Raw genomic sequence first — 23,700 nt, forward strand, 5'->3', positions numbered from 1 at the left:
CCAAACTTGGTTTGAGGTTAGGTCTTCATTCCTGGTGAAGAGTGCTATTTAGCCATGGTGGTTGGTGACAGATGCTTAAAATTTGCCTTTATTAAGGGATGTAAATTACCCATATTTAAAAATTAATGTTCTTTTGTATTTCTCTTTCTCTGTCTCTCATCAAAGACATTCTGGGTATGTGTTGCATGCACAGTGCTTTGCAGATTTCGTATAATAGTTCCTATAAAAAACTACGCAGTGCCAGGTGAGCAGAGGAGCAGACAGGTAGCTGGAAGTGAAGAATGGCAGATGAGCTCTCCTCTTACACGGGAAAGTACCAGTGAGCGCCGGCCGGCCAGCCGGCCGGCCGAGGGTTTCAGGCCTGTGGAAGAGGTGGGGGCAGTATTTGGTTGTTTTCTGGGCATCTTTTTTTTTTTCCCCCTGTCTTTTTTTAGGTAAAAAAAAAATTTTTTTTTCTAACTAACTTCAGACTTACAGAGGAGTTGCAAGAAGAATACAAAGGATTCCCATCTGCTCTTTACCCAGATTCCACACATATTAACATTTTATCACATTTGTTTTATCACATTCTCCCTCACCGTTTATAAAGTTCACAGACGTGATGCACCTTTGCCCCCTAAATATTTCCTAAAAAGCAAGGATATTCCCTTACGTAACCACAGGACAATGATCAAAATCAGAAATGTAGCATTTGGCTCAGAACCTAGTTCAGAATGGCACGCTGAATTATCATCATCTCTTTAGTCACCTTTAATCCGGACCGGTTTCCCAGGCTTTGTCTTTTGTGACCTTGATAATTTTGAAGAATGTCCTTCAACTGGGTTTTTGATGATGTTTCTGTTCAGTGTGTTATATCCAGAGGCATATGGTGCTAATTTTACCCATTACTGGTGGTGCTAATGCTGGCCTCTTAGTTAAGGAGGTCTCTGCCAGGCTTCTCTGCTGTGAAGTTATATTTGCTTGTGGGGTGATACTTAGAGATTGTTAATTATTTCCTTGATGGTGGCCAAGTGGTGATAATTTTTTTTTTCTTTAAAGATTTAAATTGGACATGCCTATTATGGTGACTGAGAAAAACAAAGGGGAAGAATGAAATCTATCTAAGGATGAAGTTTTACTTTGGTGCACTTTTTTCTTCCAGTCTTTTTCTGAGCAAAATTTTGTGTGTAGTTATAATCATGCCATGTACATTTGAACTCCATTTTTTGAAACTTAACACTAAAGCAAATATTTCTTCATTGCACAGTCTTCGAAAACATCATCTAAATGGCTGTATTATTCTGTTGAATGGTTTCCTCTAAATGACCATTCCTCTGCTCTTGAATATTTAGGTTGTTTACAATTTTTGACTCTTACGAGTAGGACCGTGTGAGTCATCTGTCAGAACCCCTGCTAATTTCCTCAGGACAGATTCCCAAAAGTGGAATTACCAAGTCAAGAAGCATAAATACTTTTTTTGAGATACTTGGTGAATTGTGCCAAATAACTTTGAAACGAATTGTACTTTTGCCAGCACTTTGTGACATTTGGGCACCATATTTTAAGAGATTCGTTAATGATGTTTCTCAATTTATTTTTAACTGTGACCCACCAGTCAAGATTTGTGTTGAGACTAATTTCCTCTATTTTGAATTATGAAAGCATCGATATTTATTTCCCCAAATAAATTCTAGTAATATAGCACATTATTCTTTTTAAGCTCTAACACTCTGCTGCCAGCTATTGGGATAGCTCTGAGAATCATGAACATGTCTGTGTCTAAGGTAGATCATTCAGGATGGTGAGGGATTTGAGGGCACATGTGAGGAGCTAGGGTATTTCACCTCTAGGATCCGAAGAAGGAATGTGTTTGCTCTTTTCAGAGTGCAATAGGCTGATAGGCATGGGAGAGGGAGGAATTTGAGCTTTCTGATGATAAGCTATCTAAGATGAAATGGTAGGGTGGAGGACATGGACTTGTAAATATTTCGTTCTCTCAGCCCTGTGGGCCCACTGTGTGGCGCAGCCTCAGGAATTTTGAGTCCTTGGCTCTGGAGGGCTACCTGGAGGCCTGAGATGGCATGTGAGGAATGCTGTGTTGGGGAAACCAGCCAGCCCAGCTCAAGCCTGTGAACTGCAAGGCCTTCTGGTCTCCTGCAGTGGTCCTCTTAGTCATAAAGGGCCTAGGTTGCAGGAAAACTGGAGAGCTACTAGCTGACTTTCCTTTCATTTGTGGGTAGTTGTCACCAAGTGACCAAGACACCTGACAGGAACAGGCATGGTGAAACTTGGGTAATTTAGGAGGAACACAGTGAACCAAATCTTTGATAGTCCCTCTGTCTCCTTCCTTACAACAATTTATCTGAAGTATAATACGTGATTTAGTGCCTTAGACTCTTTGAAATATCCCAACTGGAGCAAATGTTAATATTTCTTTCCAATTTAGGCTTTTGTTCCAGTAGGGACTCAATATCCATTTGTATGCCTGCCAGAAAACCCAGAATAAGTACCTTACAGAGGTCATGTAATTCACTCATGTTGAAGCCTAGGAAGGGGTGTTCTAGGGCCAGTACATACTCCTGTGGGTCAGGGACCCAGGTACCTTTTATCTTACTACTACACCTCTGTAACAAGTCCTTTCTCCTCATTGTCTCAAGGTGGCTGCTTGAGTTCTAGCCATCTTGTCTAAATTCCATCTGGCAGGAGGAGGAGGAGACTAAGAAGACCCAAATGTCTCTTAGGAACAGTTCCAAACACTTCTGCTTATATTTGAGGGGCCAGAGTTTAGTTGCACAGCCAGCCACACTTGCTGCAAGGGACACAGAGGAGTGACTTTTAATGTGGGTAGCCACAGATCCAGAGAAACTCAGCAGTTTTTGTCACAAGGTATAATTTACCTTACAGTACTTCTCTGGTAGTGATCATGAGGATAGATTTATCAAAATGTCACAATTGGCAGGGACTTTGGAAATTATTTTAAGTCCCTTCATTTTACAGAGACTTAGAAAAGAGAGACTTGCCCAAGGTCACATGACCAAAAGGTAAAGCCAGTGCAAAACTTGGGTTTCTGGCTCTTTCCACCAAACCTCCAGCTCTAAATTCTCAGTCAGCTCGAATTCTCTGACCTTGGGTTCAGGTCATCTGTTTTTAACATTTTTCCTGGATCCCTTTACCACCAGCTTCTTTAGAGTCTAGACTTTTAGATTCTGACATTTGAAAACTATTTTGAGCAAAATGTGGGTTACACTAAATTAAAACCGGTTTCTTCACAGCTCCCAACATAGGAAGGGTATCTTTTTTCAGGTGACAGAGCAAAAAAGGTCAAGTTCCACCTCCACCCCTTTTCCTAAATGCTAAAATTTCTGTCTTCAAATCACCCTCCTTTAGCAAGCTGCTTTTACATAATTGAATACCCCTGGCTTCATGATCCACATTGAATAGTGAATCTGTAATGACAGCCAGCCTCCCCGGCTACAGAGAACATGAGGGTGCTGGCACGCACCCCAGAGATCTGGAACTTTTTCCAACAGAGGGTATAGTGTGGCAAGGAGTGTTCTCCCTATTATTTTCCAAGATTGTACCACTCTTTATCTCCTTAGTCTGGTGGGGATGGTGGGTGAGGTTAAGTGAAGAGAGAGCAGTTTAAGTGTGCTGTGTGTTAGAGAGGGAGAGAGTGAGCTGGAAAGGGGCTCAGACTCCTGTACACAACTTCTGATGAACAGCACATCTGGGCTCATTGATCCAGGGCCCTGACAACAGGATACTGCAGAGGGTAATAAATCCCTTCTTGCCATGGGATTTTGGAAGTTTGGGGCTTTTCCTGGCTGCTCTGAAGGGAAGGAGGTGCTCTTTTTCTGCTTGGGTCCAGGGAGCTTGTGGGGTTGAGAATAATAGACCACCTCTGGGCAGGAGCTGGGAGACCTGAGCTCTAGTCCTTGCTCTGCTGCTTACCTATCGTGTGACTTGGTAAGCAATTTAACCTCTCTGAGCCTCAGTTTCCTCATCTGTGAGATGAGGCCAGCACCCACTTGTTAGGTTTTGTGAGGAGCAAACGGGCACAGAATCTGGAAGGAGCATTCTACATGTACCACGTGGCCTCTTGGTCTGGGTTGCCATGCAGATGGGTGATTATTGCAGGTTTCAGGTTATATCCTGAATGTTGTGTACGTGCATGCTCCTTCCTGCCTGGACGTGCTGTTTTGCCTGATTGTAGCCAGGGCCCTGGAGAGGAAGAGGTGGTTCCCGTTTCACTGTTGTTCTTGCTCTGTGATTTGTCTCACTAATAGTACTAATAAGATAATTATGATTATTATGTACTTCTGTGTGCCAAGCATTATGTTAGGTTCTCTATGTGCTTTTTCCCCCTTCATTTAATCCTCAGCCATGCCCCCAAAGGAGGTATCAGTATTATCCTTTCCACTTTACAGGTGGGGAAATGATGCTCTGAGAGGTCATGTTGCTCTAAATGATGGTGCCCGGGTTTGACCCCAGGTCTGTTTGGCTCCCGAAGCAGTGCTCTCTCTGTGCTGTCTGAGGGGTGGGGATCCCTCAAAGGGAGAAGATGAGAGTGGGCCTGTAGGCTGGCCCTGATATGGGCAGGAGAGCACTCAGGGCGTCTGGAAAATGAGAAGGCTCATGCCTCCAGCTGTGGTGGAGGTGGAGTGAGGGCTTCTGCGCCCAGCAGCCGGGGTGCTGCTGGGCCCTGAAGGGGACCCGTGCTCTGAGTGGGGGTGGAGGCTGCTGTTACTGTGATGGAGGGGCATGGTGTTCTAAGAGCGGGTATATACTTTGACAGGGGACGCTGGTGTGTGGGGCTCCAGGATTCCCCAGCAGCAGGAACAGAGGCAGCTGGCCTTCCCAGCAGTGTTCTGCCCTGCACTGGGGGAACGTTTTATGGGTCTGAGCCCAGGCCCTAGTGTAAATACTGTTAAAGCTGAGGGTTGGTGAGCAGAACGATCCGAAGCCAGTGACTTAGAATGTAAAGAGCTGCCATACCCGGGAACAGTTCTATGGCTGGCTGGGAAGGTGGCTGGCTGCTGAAGCACTTCTCAGATGCTGCCCTCTCCCCCCTGAGGGCTTGACAAAGCAGAGAGTTTGTGCATCATTAATGTTGTTATTATTGTTGTTATCAGGGTTTGTGGGTTGTGACTTATGAAGTCTGCAGGAAGGCTCTTGGCAAGGCGATTCAAGGCTCACTGGAGCTGCATCTTCAGGAAAGGAAGGAGCGTGCACACTGCAAAGGTTAAAATAGACGGAAGCGGAGGAGAAAGGAGAATGTTAAGTGGCTGGAGGAGAGACCTCTTGGGGAGGGAGGCAAGGGCAGTCCTCCTGACTGCTCCGTGGTTGTGAGCTGAGGTGATGGTCCGTCTGAGGCCAGGCACCCAGGGGCCTTTCATCTTCCCCCCCCCTCAAAGATACTAAGCATGGCATCTTAGCTCTTAGTAACCAAGTCTTCTGGTTCTCTCGGATCTGGGTATCCTGACTCTTTTTCCTCTCTTGCCCCCAAATCTCCAAATCCTGCCTCTCTAGGCCAGTTCTTTTCTCCTGTGCCCACACTTGTCCACAGTGGAGACAGCCCATCCTTCTCCTGACCCACTGGACTACCTGCCTGGCTTCCCCTCGTCACCCCGGCTCCCACACTGGGGTGTGCTTTCCCTTCTCAGCAGCCTGACTTCCGGCTGCCTTCCCCCCCGCTTCTCTGCTGTTAAGGTTTGCTTGTTATGTCCCTGGGGACTTTGCCACGGTCTTTGCCTGCAGATTGATCACCCCCTTTCCTGTGTGTCTCTTCCCTGGTCTGTGTTGACGCGGCACTTCCACTTTATCCTTCCTGATCTTCCTCCTGGTCCTTCTTCCTCTCCTCAACTGAGGATTTCCCTTGTCATCTCCCTCTGAACCTGACCCTGGAGCCTTCACCGGCCTCAGGGCTCGCTCTCTAGCCTGAAGAAAGCCTGTGTGTCCACATGTCCATGCCTGAGCATATTATCTATCACCTCCCTCAACAGAAGACCAGAGCCTCTTCTGCCACTGCTCCCGTCTTCCATCTTGGCTGTTGTTCCACACTCCTAGCCCAGATCCTTAGAGTCACTTTAGCCTCTTCTCTGTACCCTTCTTGCTTACATAGGAATAGTCACTGAGTTCTGTTGTTTTCCCCCGAGGCTCTTGTATAGACCCATTTCTCTCCTCTTGGGCAGCCACCTCGTTGGTTCCACCTTCCACCTCCAGCCTCCCTGATGGCTTCCCAGTCTAAGGTCATGGCCAGATGAGGCTCTTGAGCCAGGCTTTCTTGAGGTGGGGCATGGTCCTACCCCCTCTCTCCTAGACCCTCACTGTGCTGTGGTTTGTCTGCTTTGGGTGGCCCCTTCCATGTCTCCCAAGAGCTATTATGCCTTCACTTTATAACATCTTCCTAGTGTGTGATCTCTGTAGAGGTCAGGAGTGTGGTAACCAGTGTGATTTGTCAGGTTTATGTTGCTGGGCAGATATTTCCTGGGGGCTTTCAAGGGGCCAGGCACTCTGCTGGGCCCAGCCCTCCGGAGCTCTTAGTCTAGGGGCAGAATAGGGATTGGAGGAGGTGGAGAGGAGACACCTCCATAGAGAGTTCTAAAGTAGGCTGGCTATGGGCAGTGCCCAGTTTAAGTCCTAGCATCCTACTGGGTTATAGTGTTCAAGCAAAGTCAGTTTGCTCAGTGTATTTCTTATTGAGCTTAAGTTCCCTGCTGTGTGAGAGTGAACGTTAGGTCAGAGCCTTTGGTAGCTGGCTGGAAAGTGGTTTTACTTTGAGGGTGGCTATTGGTTAGATGATCTGAGGGGTTCACTGGGTTTGTTTAGAAAGGAAGCTGTGGGTATGCCATAAGACTTGTCTCTTGAGGCTTCTGCTGTACACACTTTGCTGTCACTGTGGCCCAGCAGCATGCCACTGTGCTGCCTGGGCAAGTGGGCACTGGACCCATCCTCCCTCCTTTCCCCTTTCCTTCTCACCAGTTCCAGAAGTGTAGGTGCCTGCCAGTCTCAGGAGTGCTGGTCTACAGGTCAAAGTGCTGAGGCACTGGGCAAGGATAGTTGTTTTTCCTGACTGATAATATTATCTGGGGATTAAACACAGAGCAGCATCAATGTGTTTTTCCAACAGATTGTTTTCTTTTTTTCCTTTAATCATGTGCATTGAGCTATGGACTTTTTAGTCTGAAGTCCATTAGCTCCCTGGGAGCAGTAGAGTAACATGTAATAACATAATGGAATGACCTTTTTGGCGAGCTCTCAAGATGGGCTGTGCAAGGGCAATGGGTCCTTAGGCATTATACACAGCTCTGGGAGGGCAGAATGAGGGTGAAATAATTCCTCAACTCTTCCTCCTGGATAGTTTTACCCTAGGGGGAAGGAACCTTTGAATGCCAATGGCAGATTATATTTAGAAACACTAGAATATGGCCACATTTCTATCTTCTATTCTGCTGAGATGGAAATTTGTATTATATATTATGGTAACTGATACTGTTGAAGTGCTTTATGATTTATAAAGGATGTTCAGTAAGTTACCCCATTTCATCCTCACAGCAGTCCCACTAGGGAGGTATCATTATCTCCCTGTCAGATGCAAGGCACTAAGCTGTAGAAGTTTGAGTGATGTTGGCTAGGCATCTTAGGTACTAAGTGGTAGAGCTCAGAGGCAGCTGAAGACTTCTGGCTGCAAAGAGGCAGTGGTTTGGCAGGGTAGAGAGACTAGGTTCAGGTTCTGGTCCTGTTACTCATTAACTATGTAACTTTGGTCAGATTATTTAACTGATCAATATAATTAAGCATATCAGATAATCTACAATTGTCTCATTCATCCATAACCTTTTGTCTTTGCTCCATTATGGGCTCATTGCTTTATAGACTACAGGATATTTGTCCTGGACTCCTCTTCACTGTCAACATGGTAATTTTCCTTGCCTCTGTCTGTGGGATCCTTTGTTTCCTAGGTTCCATGTTTTTTCTCATTTTTTATTCACTTGTTGTTTTGGTAGAGCATGAGTTCCAGTACCTTCCTGAGAAAGGGTGTATTGGTGGTAAGTTTTTCACATCTCAGCTCTGAAGTGTAAGTCTGTACTCACTGTTGACAGTTTGGCTGGGTATAAAATTCCAGTTGGAGATCATGTTGCATGAGAGTCATGAAGGCAAGGCTTCATTATTCTGTGGTGTGCTAATGAGCAGTCTTATGCCAATTCTGACTCCTGATCTTTTGTATATGGTGGGATTTTTTTTTTCTTTGAAATTTTCAGAATCTCCTCTTTGTCAGCAGTTTTCTGAAAGTTTTCAGTGATGTACTTTGATGAGAGTTTGTTTTTTTTGTTTCGTTTTGTTTTTTTTTAACTCGTTGTGCAGGGCTCTCTCGACTGGAAACTTATATTCTTCAATTCTGGGATATTTTCTTGAATGATTTTTTTTTTTTTTTATAATTTCTTTTCCTCTGTTTACTTCTTTTCCTGGAGTTACAGTAAAACCTTGGTTTGTGAACATAATTTGTTCCAGAAACATGCTTGTAATCCAGAGCACTTGTATATTAAAGCAAATTTCCCTGTAAGAAATAATGGAGGGGCACCTGGGTGGCTCAGTTGGTTAAGTCTCAGACTTCAGCTCAGGTCATGATCTCACAGTTGGTGGGTTTGAGCCCTGCGGCAGGCTCTGTGCTCACAGCTCAGAGCCTGGAGCCTGCTTCGGATTTTGTGTCTCCCTCTCTCTCTCTGCCCCTCCCCCACTCAAGCTCTGTCTCTCTGTGTCTCTCAAAAATAAATAAACATTAAAATTTAAAAAAAAAGAGGGGCTTCTAGGTGGCTCAGTCAGTTAAACATCCGACTTCAGCTCAGGTCATGATCTTACGGCTTGTGGGTTCAGGCCCCGCGTTGGGCTCTGTGCTGACAGCTCAGAACCTGGAGCCTGCTTCAGGGCAGGGAGGGAGGAGAGCCCTCCCTCTCTCTCTGCCCCTCCCCCTTGTGCTTTGTCTCTCTCTCTCTCTCTCTCTCTCTCTCTCTCAAAAATAAAATAAACAATTTTTTTTAATGTTTATTTTATTTTTGAGAGAGACAGAGACAGAATGCGAGTGGGTTAGGGGCAGAGAGAGAGGGAGGCACAGAATCTGAAGCAGGCTCCAGGCTCTGAGCTGTCAGCACAGAGCCCGATGCGGGGCTCAAACTCGCTAGCCGTGAGATCATGACCTGAGCTGAAGTCGGATGCTCAACCGACTGAGCCACCCAGGCTCACACCCCCCCAAAAAATTTTTTTAATTAAAAAAAGAAATAACGGAAACTCACATGATTCATTCCGCAACCCAAAAATATTCATATAAAAATTATTATGATACTGTAATATAATACAAAATAATAAAGAAAATACAAAATATAAAGAAAAATAAACAACCTGCAGTTAAACTTTTAAAGCCTTCGTTACTGGTGTGAGGGAGATGAAAGAAGAGGGTTATTGTGTAGGATGACTTTCACTATCACTAATGGAATCACTGCTATCTGTTGGCTCCATGGAATCTTTTTTTTGCATGGGGGCCATTGTATACACTCACATAGATGTTGGCTATAGTACAGTTTTAATAAACTCTTGTCATATACTATATTTAATGTAACTGGCAGTAGGGCAACAGAGGAAAGGGATCTATATCTGTAGGCAGCCTGACCCAGAATGAAGCAAAGTATTCATTAGCTTACTCTTGTATGGAAAAGCAAAAGACTGTCCATAGGTGCTTTGAAGTGACAAAAAATACACTAGTTCCAGTTGTGGGTACCTTCCAGTGTTCTGAAAAATCACTGATTTCTGTCAAATGCCACAGCCTGAGGCCGAGCATCTGAGCGTGGGAGCTGGTCACCCATAATCCTAAAGCGAGAGAGAGAGAGAGAGAGAGAGAGAGAGAGAAACCATTAGCTCAGTTGTGATCATGTGATGTTTGGCATCATGTACTACTCATATTGCAAGACATTGCTCATTTATCAAGTTAAAATTTATTAGAAATATTTGCTAGCCTTGCGGAGCACTTGCAGAACAAGTACTCACAATCCAAGGTTTTACTGTAGTTTAATTTGGTATTTGCACTTAATGGATCCATCTTATTTTTCTTATCTTTTCTTCTATTTTTTATCTTTTATTTTTGTGTTTTATTTTCTAGGAGTTTTTTTTTAATTCTACTTTCAACTCTTTTGAAATTTTTTATTTCTGTGAGAGTTTTTTTGTAAGAGTTTTTCCTGATTCTCTTTGACTATTCCTTTCTCATAGCATTCAATTCTTGTTTTATGGATGCAGTATTTTGTTTCTCTGAGAATAATAATTATAGTTTTGCTGTTTTCTTCTGTTGTTTTTCTTTTCTTCTAAGTATCATCTTTCTTTTAGTTTGTTTTCATCTCTGTCTTTTGTGTTAAGGGCTTTCCTCAAATATCTGGTGAACTTGAGTTATCTGTATTGAATAGCAAGGCACTGGCATGGGCGTTGGAGACTCTGTGAGTGTGAGGAGGAGGTGAAGGGCATTTGTTTACTGAGAGGGCCTCACAGTGGGTATTTCAGTGGGAAGTTAGTTGTTTCATTGGAGGATCTCCAAATCACCATCTTTAGGTTATTTTTCTTGTGCTTCTCAGTTTCCTTAGAGAAACATTCTCTAATGTCCTGCCTAGGGGAATAAGACTGACAACATTCTGGAAAAGGGAAGGGAGATGTGGGGGGAGTTGGGGCTTGAGGATCAGTGATCTCAAGGTTCCGTGTATAGACTTTCCCTTAAATCCCCTCGATTTCTCTCAGGGCCATACTTCTACTCCCTGCCTGGTATCTCCCAGGAGAGCTTTTCTTAGTCTCTCCATATAGTAGCCCCGTGTTTTCTGACAGCTAGGCAAGGAGCCAGCTATGTAGGCTGGGTGAGGGGATCTGCTGTATGACTGTTCCTTATTTGGACTTTTAACACACCTCCTCCCCAGCCTCTGCTTCTGGCCACCCCTCCTTGTGCCTGCAGAGGTGCCTGGTGCCTCCAGTGCTCAGAGTTCTCAGGGTTCTCTGGGAAGAATTGGCTCGTTTCTTGTTGGCTGGCCTCCTGAGATCATTGGCTGAGTGGGAAAAGCTGAAAACCTTCCATTCCCATCCTGAATATGAGAAGTGATGTTACTTCTCTCTGGATTTGTGCATCCGTGCTTCTAGGTGGGTGGCATTTTCACGTTGCTCTGGTGTGTGGTGTTGGAGTGCCGTGCGGAGTACAGATGTCCACCTCCCAGACAGGTCTTGATTGAGTGGGTGGCAAGTGTGTCCATGTAGCATTCTTGTGTAGTATGCAGCCCCTACAGCTTGACAAACTTGCCTGAAGATGAGGGGGGAGTTGGAGACTGGGAATGGTCTGGGAAGTGTCTTGGGGGAGAGGTGTTGGTAATTTGGAAAAGGGATGATGTGGAAAGGTTGATGTAGTGTCCTGAGAAGGGTCGGTGTGCCCTTATCCTTCTGAAGTAAAATGTGTTCTAGGCAGCACTTCTGCGGGCACCCATTCTTCCTTGGGCTCAGCGGGAAGCTGGGGCTCATGGTCCTTGGCTCCTTGATCCCCAGGTCGTCCTGCCAACGTGGCTGTCCTGCACAAAGGTCTCCTCACTCATCGAGAGAATTTCTGACCCCAAGGACTTGAAAAAACTTCTCAGGACCCGGAATAATGTGCTGGTGCTTTACTCCAAATCTGGTGAGTGCCCAACCTGGCCTTGGGGGTCATCCATCAGCGATGGGATGGTTTGGGTTCGGGGCACCAGTGGGAGGCAGAGACCTCAGGACCAGGAGCCACTCAGGGAGGGTCCGAGGGTCATCGGGCTTGTCCACTTTCCCCAGGAGATGAGGCAGAAGCACAGAGGGGTGTTAGTTCTGTTTCTTTTGCATCCTGAGAGGTTGTTTCAGTTCCCTATAATCAGTCTTTCTTGGGAAGAGCCTCTGGAGTCCTCACTACCTCAGGAGGGAGAGGATGTGTGTGAAGGGAGACGGAGGATGGTGGTCAGTGGGGTGGATGTTCTGGCTTCCTGGACAGGCACGGACTGGCCATCACAGGACATGCTTTGCCAGAGCTGTTGATTAGCTGGCTGGGTCGGCCTGTCACCAGCTGAATTGGTCCCAGGCTTGGGAGCACGCACCCAGGTTCGCAGCCCTGGCCCTGCCTGGCCCCCATCTGTCCTGCTTTGGGGTCAGAACATGAGACTGAGTTTGCAGTGGGCTCCAACAGAGCAGTTTCAGTGGAGGGTGGGACTGTGGCTTGCTTGCCTCTTCTGACCTTGAGGCTGGCAAGGGCATAGTGGATGGAGAGAGGTTTGCTCAGCTCTTGGCTGCGACTTTGAACATCTGACTGTTGATGTTGTTCCAGCAGAGTTAAGTGTTTTCACTGCTCCTAAGGATGCCAAGTTTTCTGTGCCCTGGAGAAGCAACAGCCAGTGGCTGGGCCAGTTCCTGGGCACAGTTCTCCCTGGCAGCTCATCCTTGACACTCATTGGCACTAGGGGCTGATGGATGTTTTGGACGTGTGTCTCTCCTGAACCCTGCGTCCTCTAAGCACCCTGGCACATGCTACTTCTTGCCCTTTTGAGGGCCTGGCACACACTTCCTGAGGTTGTTGTTGGGAGCCCAGAATGTGTCTAGTATCTCTGTTGTCAGGAGTAGGGGGGAAATTGAGGCAAGGGAGGAGCAGAATTGCTCCTGAGGCCTGGGGCATAGGGCCCTGAGTAAGCATGGCTCATCCCCTTGGATGCTCTTGGAGCTGGGCAGTTGCCAGTGCAGGACCATGCTCAGTTCCTTCTCTGGGTAGGTCCCGTCACATAAGCTCATCATCTGACAAGGACTGCAAGGACCTTCTGCGACATGCTCCTGTTTGCTCCTTTGCCTCCTTGAGGGAGACGGTGCAGGTTGTCAGATAATGTCCAGTGTACAAGTGAGGAAGTTGAAGCGGAGGGAGAATAGCCAACTCATCTGAGGTCTAGCAGCCGGTAGATGGTGGAGCTGTTCTCTGTGCTTCCTCTGCTGGAGGGTCGGAAGAAATAATATTAATCCTGCTGGGACGGAAGGGCTCTGAGATCACTAAATGGTTATGGTAAGTTAGAGAGTAGGAATGTGGGGTCTCTTGATAGGGGCTTGTGGGGCAGGAGGCAGGGCGTGGACCTCACTTCTTTTCTCTTCTGCCCTCAGCCAACCCTTGTTGGCACTGGGGCTTCCGGTGCTTCCTGCTTACTAGGCCCCTCTCTGCCTCCTACTGCTGGGGTAGCAGGACCCAGGTGACTACCTTCCTGCCTCCTTGCCCAGGCCTGCTGCGACACATGTGACCCTCAGTGGGTTTTTGGAGCAGTGCAATAACTGGATTTTCTCCACTTCCACTCTCTCAAGCAGTGTATCCCTTTCCCCTGCCTCACCAAGCCCAGGCTGAGCCCAGAGGAGTGGTGGGGCCATGGCCTTTCCTGCCTCTGCCACGCTCCCTCCTCCACCTGTCCTTGTGGGGGTTCTTGGGAGTGCCTCCCTCGGGTGGCTCCCTGTGCGTCTCTAGAAAGATGCTTTTTGTTCACTTGTGTGAAAGGCTCAGCATGCTTTGTATTCACAAACAGCTACCATTATCCACACTAGAAAAGGGGATCTGTGGAGGTGAATAATTCAGACATCAGTTTTGCTCGGCTTTGGAATGTATCTTAGGGTTTTTAGTGAGGGAGGCAGCAGACCTGCTCTTGCTACCAGTGTCTGTGTGGCGGGCCCTTCAAGTGAGCTCACAGATGTGATGGGGGAAGGGGACACACTGGCCATAGCCACTCTGCGGCAGACCCTTGTAAGTTGTCAATGTTGAAATCCTGGCCACAGAGGCTTCATCCCCAAGTACCTGCCCTCCTACAGTAGTTCCCAGTGCTTCGCCCAGGTACCTGGACAAATGAAAAACTTCCTGTCTTGTGTTCACCCTACCTTGCCTCAAGGTATAGTCCATGTTTTTATAGCTAACCCCTGAGGTACTGCCAGGGCTGGCCCTTCTGTCGCTTCTGGGGAAATGGGCTGTGAAATGTGACTTGGGTACACTTGACATTGGTCCATCTGGGACCAGTGTCCCATATAAACCTCATTTAGCCACCAGGTTGCTGAGCCCCTGCCAAGATGAAGATGTGATGCACAAGTAAAGGAAGTATCTGGTCCCTGTTCTTGTCAGCTCATGGTTGGAGCTCCAGGGCAGATGAGTGTGGAATCGGCAACCTTGTTCCTTATATTAGTTATAGAACTGTAATTGTTTGGTTATAGAATTTTCACAGTTTGTCCCAGAAAAGTAATGAGTCAGAGTGGAGGATCTGGCTGTGAGATCCTTGGGAGAGTGAGGCATGAGATATGGCGTAACAGAGGTGTGAGTTGGGGTCTCGGTGTCTGTGGGGAGGAGTCCAGAGCCTGGCAGGAGCAGGGGTTTCTGAGAAGAGTTCTCCCCGAACTACTGATCACAGGGTCAGTGTTTTAGTGGCGCTCAGGATCTCACCTCAAGGATGACTCCCCATTCTTCCTTGCCCCTAAAGGAAGATGGCAGGGGTGACCCTCATGCACTTGGGCACAGATGTTTAATTTTTAATTTTTTTACAGAGGCTGCAGCGGAAAGTCATCTCAGGTTATTGTCCACTGTGGCCCAGGCAGTGAAAGGACAAGGCACCATCTGCTGGGTAGACTGTGGGTATGTCCTGGGGACATGGGGCGTGGTGGCTGGAGGGCTGGGCGTCCCTGGGGGATCTGGAGGGTGGGGTAGGGAGTTGTCCCTGATTAACTCTTTGGGAGAGAGGCTGTGATAGGAGAAATTGCTGCAGAAAAGCTTCCCTAACCCTACTTGAGGGTCACCTGTGGACTGGAGAAGGGGCAGTTCTGGCTCTCCCACTTGTTCTTTCCAGCCCCAGCACTCTTCCTCCCTTTTTACTCTGTTGTCCTGTGTGACTTGACTTTTTTCTTCCCAGCAGGTGAGAGAGGGGGCCTTGATGGCCAGAGAGACAAGGTTCTTTTCAGAGGCACCCAGTAGGCTTGCTCGTGAAGGGGGTCTGCAGCAAGAATCATGGGCTTCATCTCCAGCCCAGGGCATTAATAGAGGTCTCCACTGCCCTCGGTGCAAAGGTGGTGGAATCAGCCACCTTGCCTTCCGAGGTGGCTCCATTAGATGTGTCAGTCCTGGACAGGTGGCTTTGTCCTTCTAGCGCTCTCTTCTGACCTTTGTCTCCCTGCCTGCCACTGCCTGTCCTAGTGCTGGTGCTCCCAGCTCCTTCTCCTTCTCTTTCTCCTCCTTCCTGACCTCCCTCCTCCCAGAGACTTTCTTGTCTGTGTTAAGGCGGCAGGATCAAACACCAGCCCACAGGAGGGAGTCTGTAGGAAGGGGGGCTACCTCTTAGTATGGGGAACGGGGCTCTTGATGGAATTCCTCTGATTCTTCCTAGTGTGGGAGTTTTAGTCCAGGGTGTACTCAGCTTCCCTTTCTTTTCAATCATTAGGAATAATTTCCACATCTCTCTGTGGTCAGTGCATTGTGCATGCAATGCACACACACCCACACCCCCTCTTGTTATATAATTAGCTCCCAATTTGGCCTAGATTGGCATAAATGCATAAAAGGCACTTAGATAGTGAAGGAACTTAGGAGGAGAGGTAACTAAGAGCAGGTTTGTCCTTTGCATGTTTGAACACCTATTGTATGCAAAGGTCTATGTTGCACTTGACCGGGATACCAGCGTTATACGCCCTTGTGACTTCGGACAGGAAGAGTTTCCGGAGTCACTGTGTCCAGCCACTTCTCACCTGGACTTAGGGTTTATCGGGAGTATGAGCCTGGGAAGAGGAGGGGAAAGGAGAATATTGCACTCTTGCAAGTACGGGAAAGAGGTGGGTCTCTGCTGGGAAAAGGGCTTTTTAACCTTCACTTTTATTGTGGCTATTCTTGCCTGAGCTACAGCCTGGCTACCACATTTAACCCTGTGGGTGAAATGAGCTTTAGGGCTGTACTGCAGTATAGCCTTCTTCCTCTTCAATCTGAGTTCTAAATTTCTGGTTTTTTGGGGGCGCTTGGGTAGCTCAGTCCGTTGAGCATCTGACGTCAGCTCAGGTCATGATCTCGCAGTTTGTGAGTTCAAGCCCCGTGCTGGGCTCTGTGCTGACAGCTCAGAGCCTGGAGCCTGCTTTGGATTTTGTGTCTGTTCCTCTCTCTGCCCCTCCCCTGCTCATGCTCTGTCTCTATCTCTCAAAAATAAATAAACATTAAAAAAAATTTTTTTTAAATAAAAATAAATTTCTGGGTTTTTAAAAATTTGTTTTTTAAAGTTTATTTTTATTTAGAGAGAGAGAGTGTGTGAGAGAGAATCTCAAGCAGACCCTGTGCTGTCAGCACAGAGCCCCATGTGGGGCTTGATCTCACAAACCATGAGCCAAAACCAAGAGTTGGACACTGCCTGAGCCCACCAGGTGCCCCTAAACAGCTGTTTTGTGAATGAACTTCTGGCACACAACTGATTTATAAGTTGATGGCCTCAAGTTTGTCTTGCCCATGATTGAGGAGAATTGAAGGAGATTTATATTTTGACAAAGCACTGAATGAGACCAGGAGAAGGAGTCTTAGCTGAGTGGTGTTTGCTGTAGGGGTGTATGTGCGTGGGTTCATGCTCCTGTCTGGCCTCACACCTCCTGATTTATTCAGACATCAATTTACTGGAAGAGACTGCTCCCCAGACATTTGATAAGATCTTGGCCATTGGTTAATTCTAGTGCATAGTTGGTCTAAAAGTGTTCTTGTCTTGTAGGTATGTCTCAGTCTCCCACATTTTACCAAGAGTGTGCTACGTGACTGGTACATAGCCTTTGTCAGTATTAGAGGGGACAGGACAATTTGGAATCTCCATATCTGAGGATGACACCGGTTCTGCCACGCTAGCCTTATCACAGGAAGTTCTTAGGCTTGCAGGTGGCAGAAATGGGCAGAAGAGCTTTGATTTAGTTGCTGCATTCCCCTGCAACATTCCCAAGCATTTACTATGTGCCTTGAGGTACACAGATGGACAGTAGTGTCCTCAGGAGCTCAGTGTGCAAGGAGGAAGCAGACATCGAACCAGGTGATTATAATCCATGTGAGAAGTGCAGTGAGTGGAGGCTATATATGAGAGGGGTTTTGCTTTATTCTGCCTGTAAAATTCTGCCTGAGAAAGCTTCACAGAGTAGGTGGAGTTCCAGTTGATGCAAAGACCTTTGAGTACCAGGACTTTAAAGTGCCCTGGCTTTCCCTGCAGGCAGCTCCATGTGGTATGGGCCCCGAGGACTGCCTGGGCCATCTGCTGATGGGTGTAGAGGTGGCAGTCCTGCTCTGCTCCATGCAGAGGCAGGACTAAATGGGGCCAGGGTTAATGTGTGAAGACAGACTAAGAACATTAGAATTCAGGACTCGTTTGGAGACATGATGTCTGGAGTCAATAAAAGTGCCAATGGGAGAAATAATCCTATGACTTTTGATGTGCTAAAATGGAAATCTAGGGAGGCATCTTAGAGCCTAAAGAGGTAACCTTAAGACAAAAGGATAGATTGTTCTGTGTAGTTGCCACTCAATTCATTCCTCTAAGAAGTATAAACTGAAATGTTAAATAGCTTTTAAAATAGTTTAGATAAGTAGATGGATTATGGAGCTCTAATGTATTGTGTTAGAAGAGGGAGGTATCTGGGTCCAAATTTGAAATCATAGGTAGGGTGTACTGAAATCTTCCCAGGGCAGCCCAAGGGACAAAACTTGGGGCTCTAGTCCACAGAGGCCACGGGTGGGGGTGGGGGGGTGGGTGGCAGTTCTCACTGATCACCATTACATAAGGAGTTCCCCAAGGGTGATGGGTCTGCCCTCCTGCTTGGCCACACCTGCTCCTGGCCTTCAGAACATGTCCCGTAAACCATTAGGGGAGCCTACCACGTTAACCCCGTGGCCCAGTGATGAAAGCTCTCACCGTGTCCTAAGTGCATTCAGTCTGTGTTTATGAGTCTGAGTGAGACGCTCCAGGGATGGGCAGAAGCGCTCTCGAGAACGCTTTCTCTTGCTGTCTGCAGTGGAGCGAGCATGTGGAACGGAGCCAATGTCTGCTCGCTTTTTATCCTAGCGGCTACTAAATAGCAGGTGGTCAGCCAGAGTGTGCCTCCCCTCATGTAGGGGAGGCTCAGTCAGTTAAGCATCAGACTTCGGCTCAGGTCATGATCTCATGGTTCATGGGTTCAAGTCCCGCATCAGGCTCTGCACTGCCTGGGATTCTCTCTCTCTCCCTCTCTCTGCCCCTCCTCTGCCTCTCAAAATAAATAAAACTTAAAAAAAAAAAAGGACAGGTGAAGGGAACAGGGGACATTCTAGGGCAAGAGAAAATAGTGCTCTGGTGTGAAGTGTCTTTGAAGGTGTGCCTAATAAGGGCAGAGGCCTGGGTTGAAGGTTCTGTTCTGCTACTTACTAGCCCTATGACCTTGGACAGGTCTGTTTACTCATCTGTAAAATGGGACAATAGTGCATATTCTGCCTTCTTTCCAGGTCCCAGTAAATGAGCTTTTTCTAGAATATAAATGTGAGATCCCATTTTACTGTTATTTTTCATCTGGGCAGGATTGTTTCAGAGCATTCCCAGAAGTTGAGGGGGAGAAGTGGTGCATGCATTGTTCAATGGCTCTTTCTTGGGTGAGGATCGCTTGGTTGTTGAGAGAATGCCCCTGAACAAAGTCCTGGGCATCACAGTCAGCCCCAGTGTTCAGGATGATTTGCTGTAACCTTTAAGAAGTCTGGAGTGCATTGGGACTTACAGGACTGCGGGTCCTGGGGCTTGGTTTTAAGTCCAGACTCTGGCAGCTAATAGCTGTGGGATCTTTGGCAAGTCGCTGCCCCCTCTGGGCTTCAGTTTATACTTGTGTGAACCATGGAGTTGAATCTTCCAGTTTGCTCTCATCCCTAAATAGCCTGGTTCAGAAAATCCTGGAAGCTGCTAGGCTTTGTGTGTAGTGTGTATGTACCTAAGTGTCCTCCAGTCTTTTGGGGGGTCTTTCTGTGTCTCCCCCCATTCTGGGCATCTGCTTCTTAGGTCTCTCCTGTTTTTTCCTTAGAGCCTCTGTCCTCTCTCCTGCTTTGTTCCCTCTTCCTTGCTGGTTTCTGTCGCCTCTTCCCACCTCTGGGTCCCTGCCTCCCCCATTTGTTTGGTCTTTTTCCTCTGCTCTTCTTTATATGGGTATTTCTTTTCCCCTTATTCTCAATTTCCTGGCTCTCCACTCCCTACCCTTGCCTGTATGGCTGAAGGCACCCCCCACCCCCACCCCCACCTATGCTGGTTTTCTCCCAGGTCCCAGGCCTGGTAGCTTGTGGCTGTGAGGTGTCTGTAGGGTGTCTGGATTCTATCCAGGGGTTTGTTAGCTGTCCCTTCCCCTCCCTCCACCTCCTGGCTCAGACCTCAGCAGCCACGCTCGGGTTGGCTGGTGGTGGTTGTCCAGCTGTTAAGCGGGTTGTGTGCTAGGGAGTTGGTATTCCCCTCGTGCCCTGCAGCCTGGCATTGGGCTCGGCCTTGGCACGGAGTGCTGCTGTCAGGGCAGCTGAGCCGGAGCCAGCAGGCGGGAGCTGTGCCTGGTATGCTAATTCCTGGGGCCGATTCTCACTGGGCTGAGGCTGCATATCTGGAGCTCACTGCTTTCTTTTCCTGAAGGTTTAAGGTCATTACCTATAGCCACATTTTCCTTCTTCTCCCTTCTCTTTCTCCCATCTGCTTTAGTTTCCCCAGAGCAGTGCTGGCTTCCAGATCAAGACTTGGGGCCTTCCAGGGCAGGCATAACATATTTTGAAGTCTTATGTTTTCTTCTAAAAATTATTTGAATTTAGCATTTGCTTCTTCATGTGTAAGCATGTTTAACATCACTTACCAGGAGATAAAGTAGACTCCCAGGAGAAGTGCTGTGTTTATGTTGTGGCTTCAGATGCTTCCTGACACATTGCCCTTTGCTCATCCGGGTGCCATGTCCCTACTGAGGAGCACAGCCTGAGAATCTCCGGGCTGGGGGCACAGGAGGAGGAGGAAAGGGCACGCCCCTCTTTCTTATTCCCATCCCTTTTATTAGTTGTGCTGTGTAAGTCTTCCTTCATTCTGTGCCTTCTGGAGGGAAGGACCAGAGGGAACAGCCAAACCTGGGAGGATCCCTGTTTTTCCAAGTCCTCATTAAAGGATGTTACGTGACCACCAAGGCCGGTCCAGGTCTAAGGCCTAGCTGTGCCGGGCTGTTCTGTCTCCTGCCTTGTGCTCTCCAGCTGTGTTCATTCAGGTTGTCCTGAGTATGTGGCACCTACCAGTCACTCTGACAGTATTTCTTGCTTACTCGCTCCTAGTCCGCCCATTTTTATGTCTCCAGAGTGAGGCCCTTCCTACACTTTCTGTCCTGCCCACCCTTGGGGATTCCACCTGCTCAGAATCCCACCATATTAGACCCAGCACATGGGAGAAAGAGATTTCTGCTGCTTTGATGGGGCAAAGGGATCCAGAAAGGCTGGGTTAGCCAAAGGGGCACACCATGGCCAAGACAATGTGGTCTGCTTTCTGCCCTGCAGCAGGAGGCTGCCCACAGCTTGTGTGGATAGAAGGATGCCAGCTAGCTGAGTGAGGAGCTGGTTGGGGGTGCTGGAGAGAATGCTGGAGGTTCAGCTCCTTCTGAGTCACCATCTTCTATCCTGGTTCTGGCTCCTAGTTCATCCATCAGGATATAGGCAGCCCGCTTTATGTTTTACTAATACAGGGCCCTGTAGACGAATTGAAAGCTCCATTTACCTTGTGTGGACAACTCTTGCATTTTTCAGCTCGGGAAACCAAGGGCCCCGCCAGAGGTCACAGGCTGGCTGATGGCAGAGTCAGATCTAGAAGCTGTCAGTCATGCCAGCTGGCAGCTGGGTCTTCCTCCAGGGAGAATCTGGTACCTAGGCTGCAACTTGTGAAAGTCACAGCTCCCTTCCCTGAGCCTCCAGCACCTCGTTTCTTCTCTTCCTTCCTGCTCTCGCCCCCAACCTTTCATCCCTGGGTCTGACTCCCTGGAGTGGGGGTTGCCAGCCTCTTGGATGACCATGACTGCACATGAAGAGCTAGTAAACACAGTACCATGCACCTGCAGCAACCACCCCACAACAAATATAAATGAAAACATGCATGTGCATTTGTCTCCTTGGCCTGGGGGTGGGGAGGGAAGTGGGTACAGGTCTCTTTAATCTTTCTTCCACATTCTGTGTAGAGGAGGGCCAAGGGGGGCGGGGTGGGATAGGATGTAGCAGGTGCAGATGAGTAAACAGGCAGGGGAGGGCAGGGTTTCAGCCTACCTAGTAGATGGAGTGGCTGGTTCTTGCAGGACAGTCTGGTTGTGCAGGTGGGGGCCTTTGCACAACAGCCCAGTCTCTGTGATCCATGGTGGTTTTTTCCTTCCCTTTGCATTCCAACAAAGCCTCTCATTTCCCTGATCACTGTCTTTGTCTCCCTGCCTTTTTCCCCCTACAGCCTCAGTCACTGGCTGGGGAAAGGAGGTAGAGAGGGAGGTAACCAGTAACTCAATTAATTGTGATTAATCTATCAACCCAGATCCTTTTAAGGTCCTGAGTTTGGGTAATTTCTCTTCCCTTTTTAAACTCTTAAGACTTTTATTGTCTGTACAGAACAATTAGCACACACATTGCACACTCACACACACTTTCATACTCTGAGAAACAGGAGGAGGGGGAACCAATCTGAGAAAATACTATCAGAGAAAATACTATCTGAGAAAACCTGGCAGGATTCCTGGAGCTCAGTAGACAGAGCCCAGACAGCCAGAAGTGCAGGGCCTCATCCCGACAGTGAAAAGACAGCATCATTCATTCATTCACTCCTTCGCTCAGGCTATTTAGAGAGTGTCTGCTAGGTGCCAGCTGCTGTTGTAACCCTGGGGAATCAGCTATGAATAAAACAAAGCCCTCACCTTCATGGAGCAAACATTTATGATGGGGGTGACAGTGGACACGGTCAGATGTGGAGCTGTGCTCTGTGGAGAGAAAGACCGCGGGGAAGGGAGTGCGGGAATGTGGGAGGTGCTTGGCTGAGGCTCTGAGATCTGTGACAGAGGTGCTCAAATAGGCCAGGAAGCGACCTCCCCAGTGACCCCCCTGAGAACTGTGCATTATTGCGAGCACGCATGTTGTGTGCATTTCTGTGTGTGTGTGTGTGTGTGTGTGTGTGTGTGTGTGTGTGTCTGTAGGGAGCAGGGGAGAAGAGAGAATCCTGGGGGGAGTGTCATAACCCAAAGAGGGAAGTGGGTTGCACCACGTCTGCAACAAGGAATCCTGTGGCAGGGACAGCTGTGACTCACTTAACTGGAGTGGGGGGGCCACAGGCCGAAGGCAGGGCCGGACCCGCAGCCAGGGGTCCACTCTGAGGAACAGGCGGGAGAACCTCTGTGCCCCCCCTCCCCAGCTCCACTCAGCCTTGTTGGTTCCCCTAAGCCTGGTCTGAGCTCCCCGGGGACCCTACTGCTGCAGCAGCAAGACTTTTCCTTGGCGTGGGTTCTGGCAGAGCAGGCAGGGATTGGGGTTAGAATGATTCTGAGCCCTGTCCCTCCTCTCTCTACTTTATGAAAGTCACGGGAAGAGGCTGCCAGCCAGGCTTGAGGGAAGAGAGCCAGCGTGGGGTGGTGCTTCTCCCCTCCGGTTGGCTGCCTTGCAAAGTCTGAGCGGCCACCTCAGGTGTAGCAGAGTGGGCAGGCCCTTTGGGTGCCCCTGCTGGATGCCAGGATGGGGCTGAGGGAGGCCTGAGGTGCTTGAGATTGTTGTTGCAGTTGGGTGAATGGCAGGTTGTCACCCAGAAACAGTTGAGATCGGCAGAACAAAGCTGGACAAGGCAAGTGCCAAGCGAACGGTTGTAAACATCCCAAGTAGAGTCCTCTCCTGGGGAATTAACTCAGGCAGGGAAAGGGCACCTTAGATGCAGCTGTTTGCAAACAAATCTACCACCTGTAATAGAAGGGCTTCACTACAGAGCCCCTGTGGGCAGGGCAAACCCAAACTGTAATAGCCCTTGTCACTTGGAGGCATGTATGGCATCTCCACGGGGCTTTAGGGGACGAGTTTCTAGCAACTGGATTCCGTGGGCTGCCCTTCCAGGAGCTTTCTGATGTATACCCTCAGCCCATCTGGATCTCCTCCCCATCTCTGCTTATCCACCTTCTCTCTGGATTCCCTGTCTCTAAATGCCCCTGCCACCTTGGGGGAGCAGCCACTGTATTGTCATTAGCCTTTCCTTTTGGAATTTATCATGCATTTCTTTTGAGTCCCCAGTGTTAGCCAGGTCAGTGGCTGTGGTGTTGACTACCACAGGCAAGACTAAATAGGGAGGGAAAAGCCTGGGCCTGGGTTGGGGTGGGGGCAGGAGGGTGGCCCCCTCTCTGACCTACACACATCTCTCTAGTAAGACATGCTTCTTGAATTGCAAAGTGTGTTCTACACTTAAAATGAGGTCCCACAATTTTGCTTGTCCATTGATGAATGTTGCTTTTAGAATTGAGCTGAATGGTTGAATTAGCTCTCTGTATTGGGGCTGGTGCACAGCTGTGTGAAGCTGATGGCTGTAGAAGGTAGTGAGGTATGTAAACAGGTGAGAGATGAAGGGACTTCCCTCAGGTGGCTGTCATACCTGGCAGAACAAAGTTTCTCATGCAGTGTGGTCAGTGGGAACCAGTGGACTTGGGTAGCCAAGATACCCT

At 48.2% G+C, this 23,700-nt stretch overlaps 1 protein-coding gene across 1 annotated transcript in view; it reads left to right on the forward strand.

Annotated features, from left to right (window-relative positions):
- Positions 1-23,700, forward strand: part of PDIA5 (protein disulfide isomerase family A member 5) — a 93,076-nt gene that overhangs the window by 10,155 nt on the left and 59,221 nt on the right. The window contains exons 3-4 of the mRNA XM_053904161.1: positions 11,539-11,665; positions 14,557-14,644. Of these exons, the coding sequence (XP_053760136.1) occupies positions 11,539-11,665; positions 14,557-14,644 (215 nt within the window). The remainder of the gene's footprint in view (positions 1-11,538; positions 11,666-14,556; positions 14,645-23,700) is intronic.

Source organism: Panthera pardus, unplaced genomic scaffold (assembly GCF_024362965.1).
Source record: "Panthera pardus isolate Hobbes unplaced genomic scaffold, ASM2436296v1 HiC_scaffold_16, whole genome shotgun sequence".
NCBI lineage: Eukaryota > Metazoa > Chordata > Mammalia > Carnivora > Felidae > Panthera > Panthera pardus.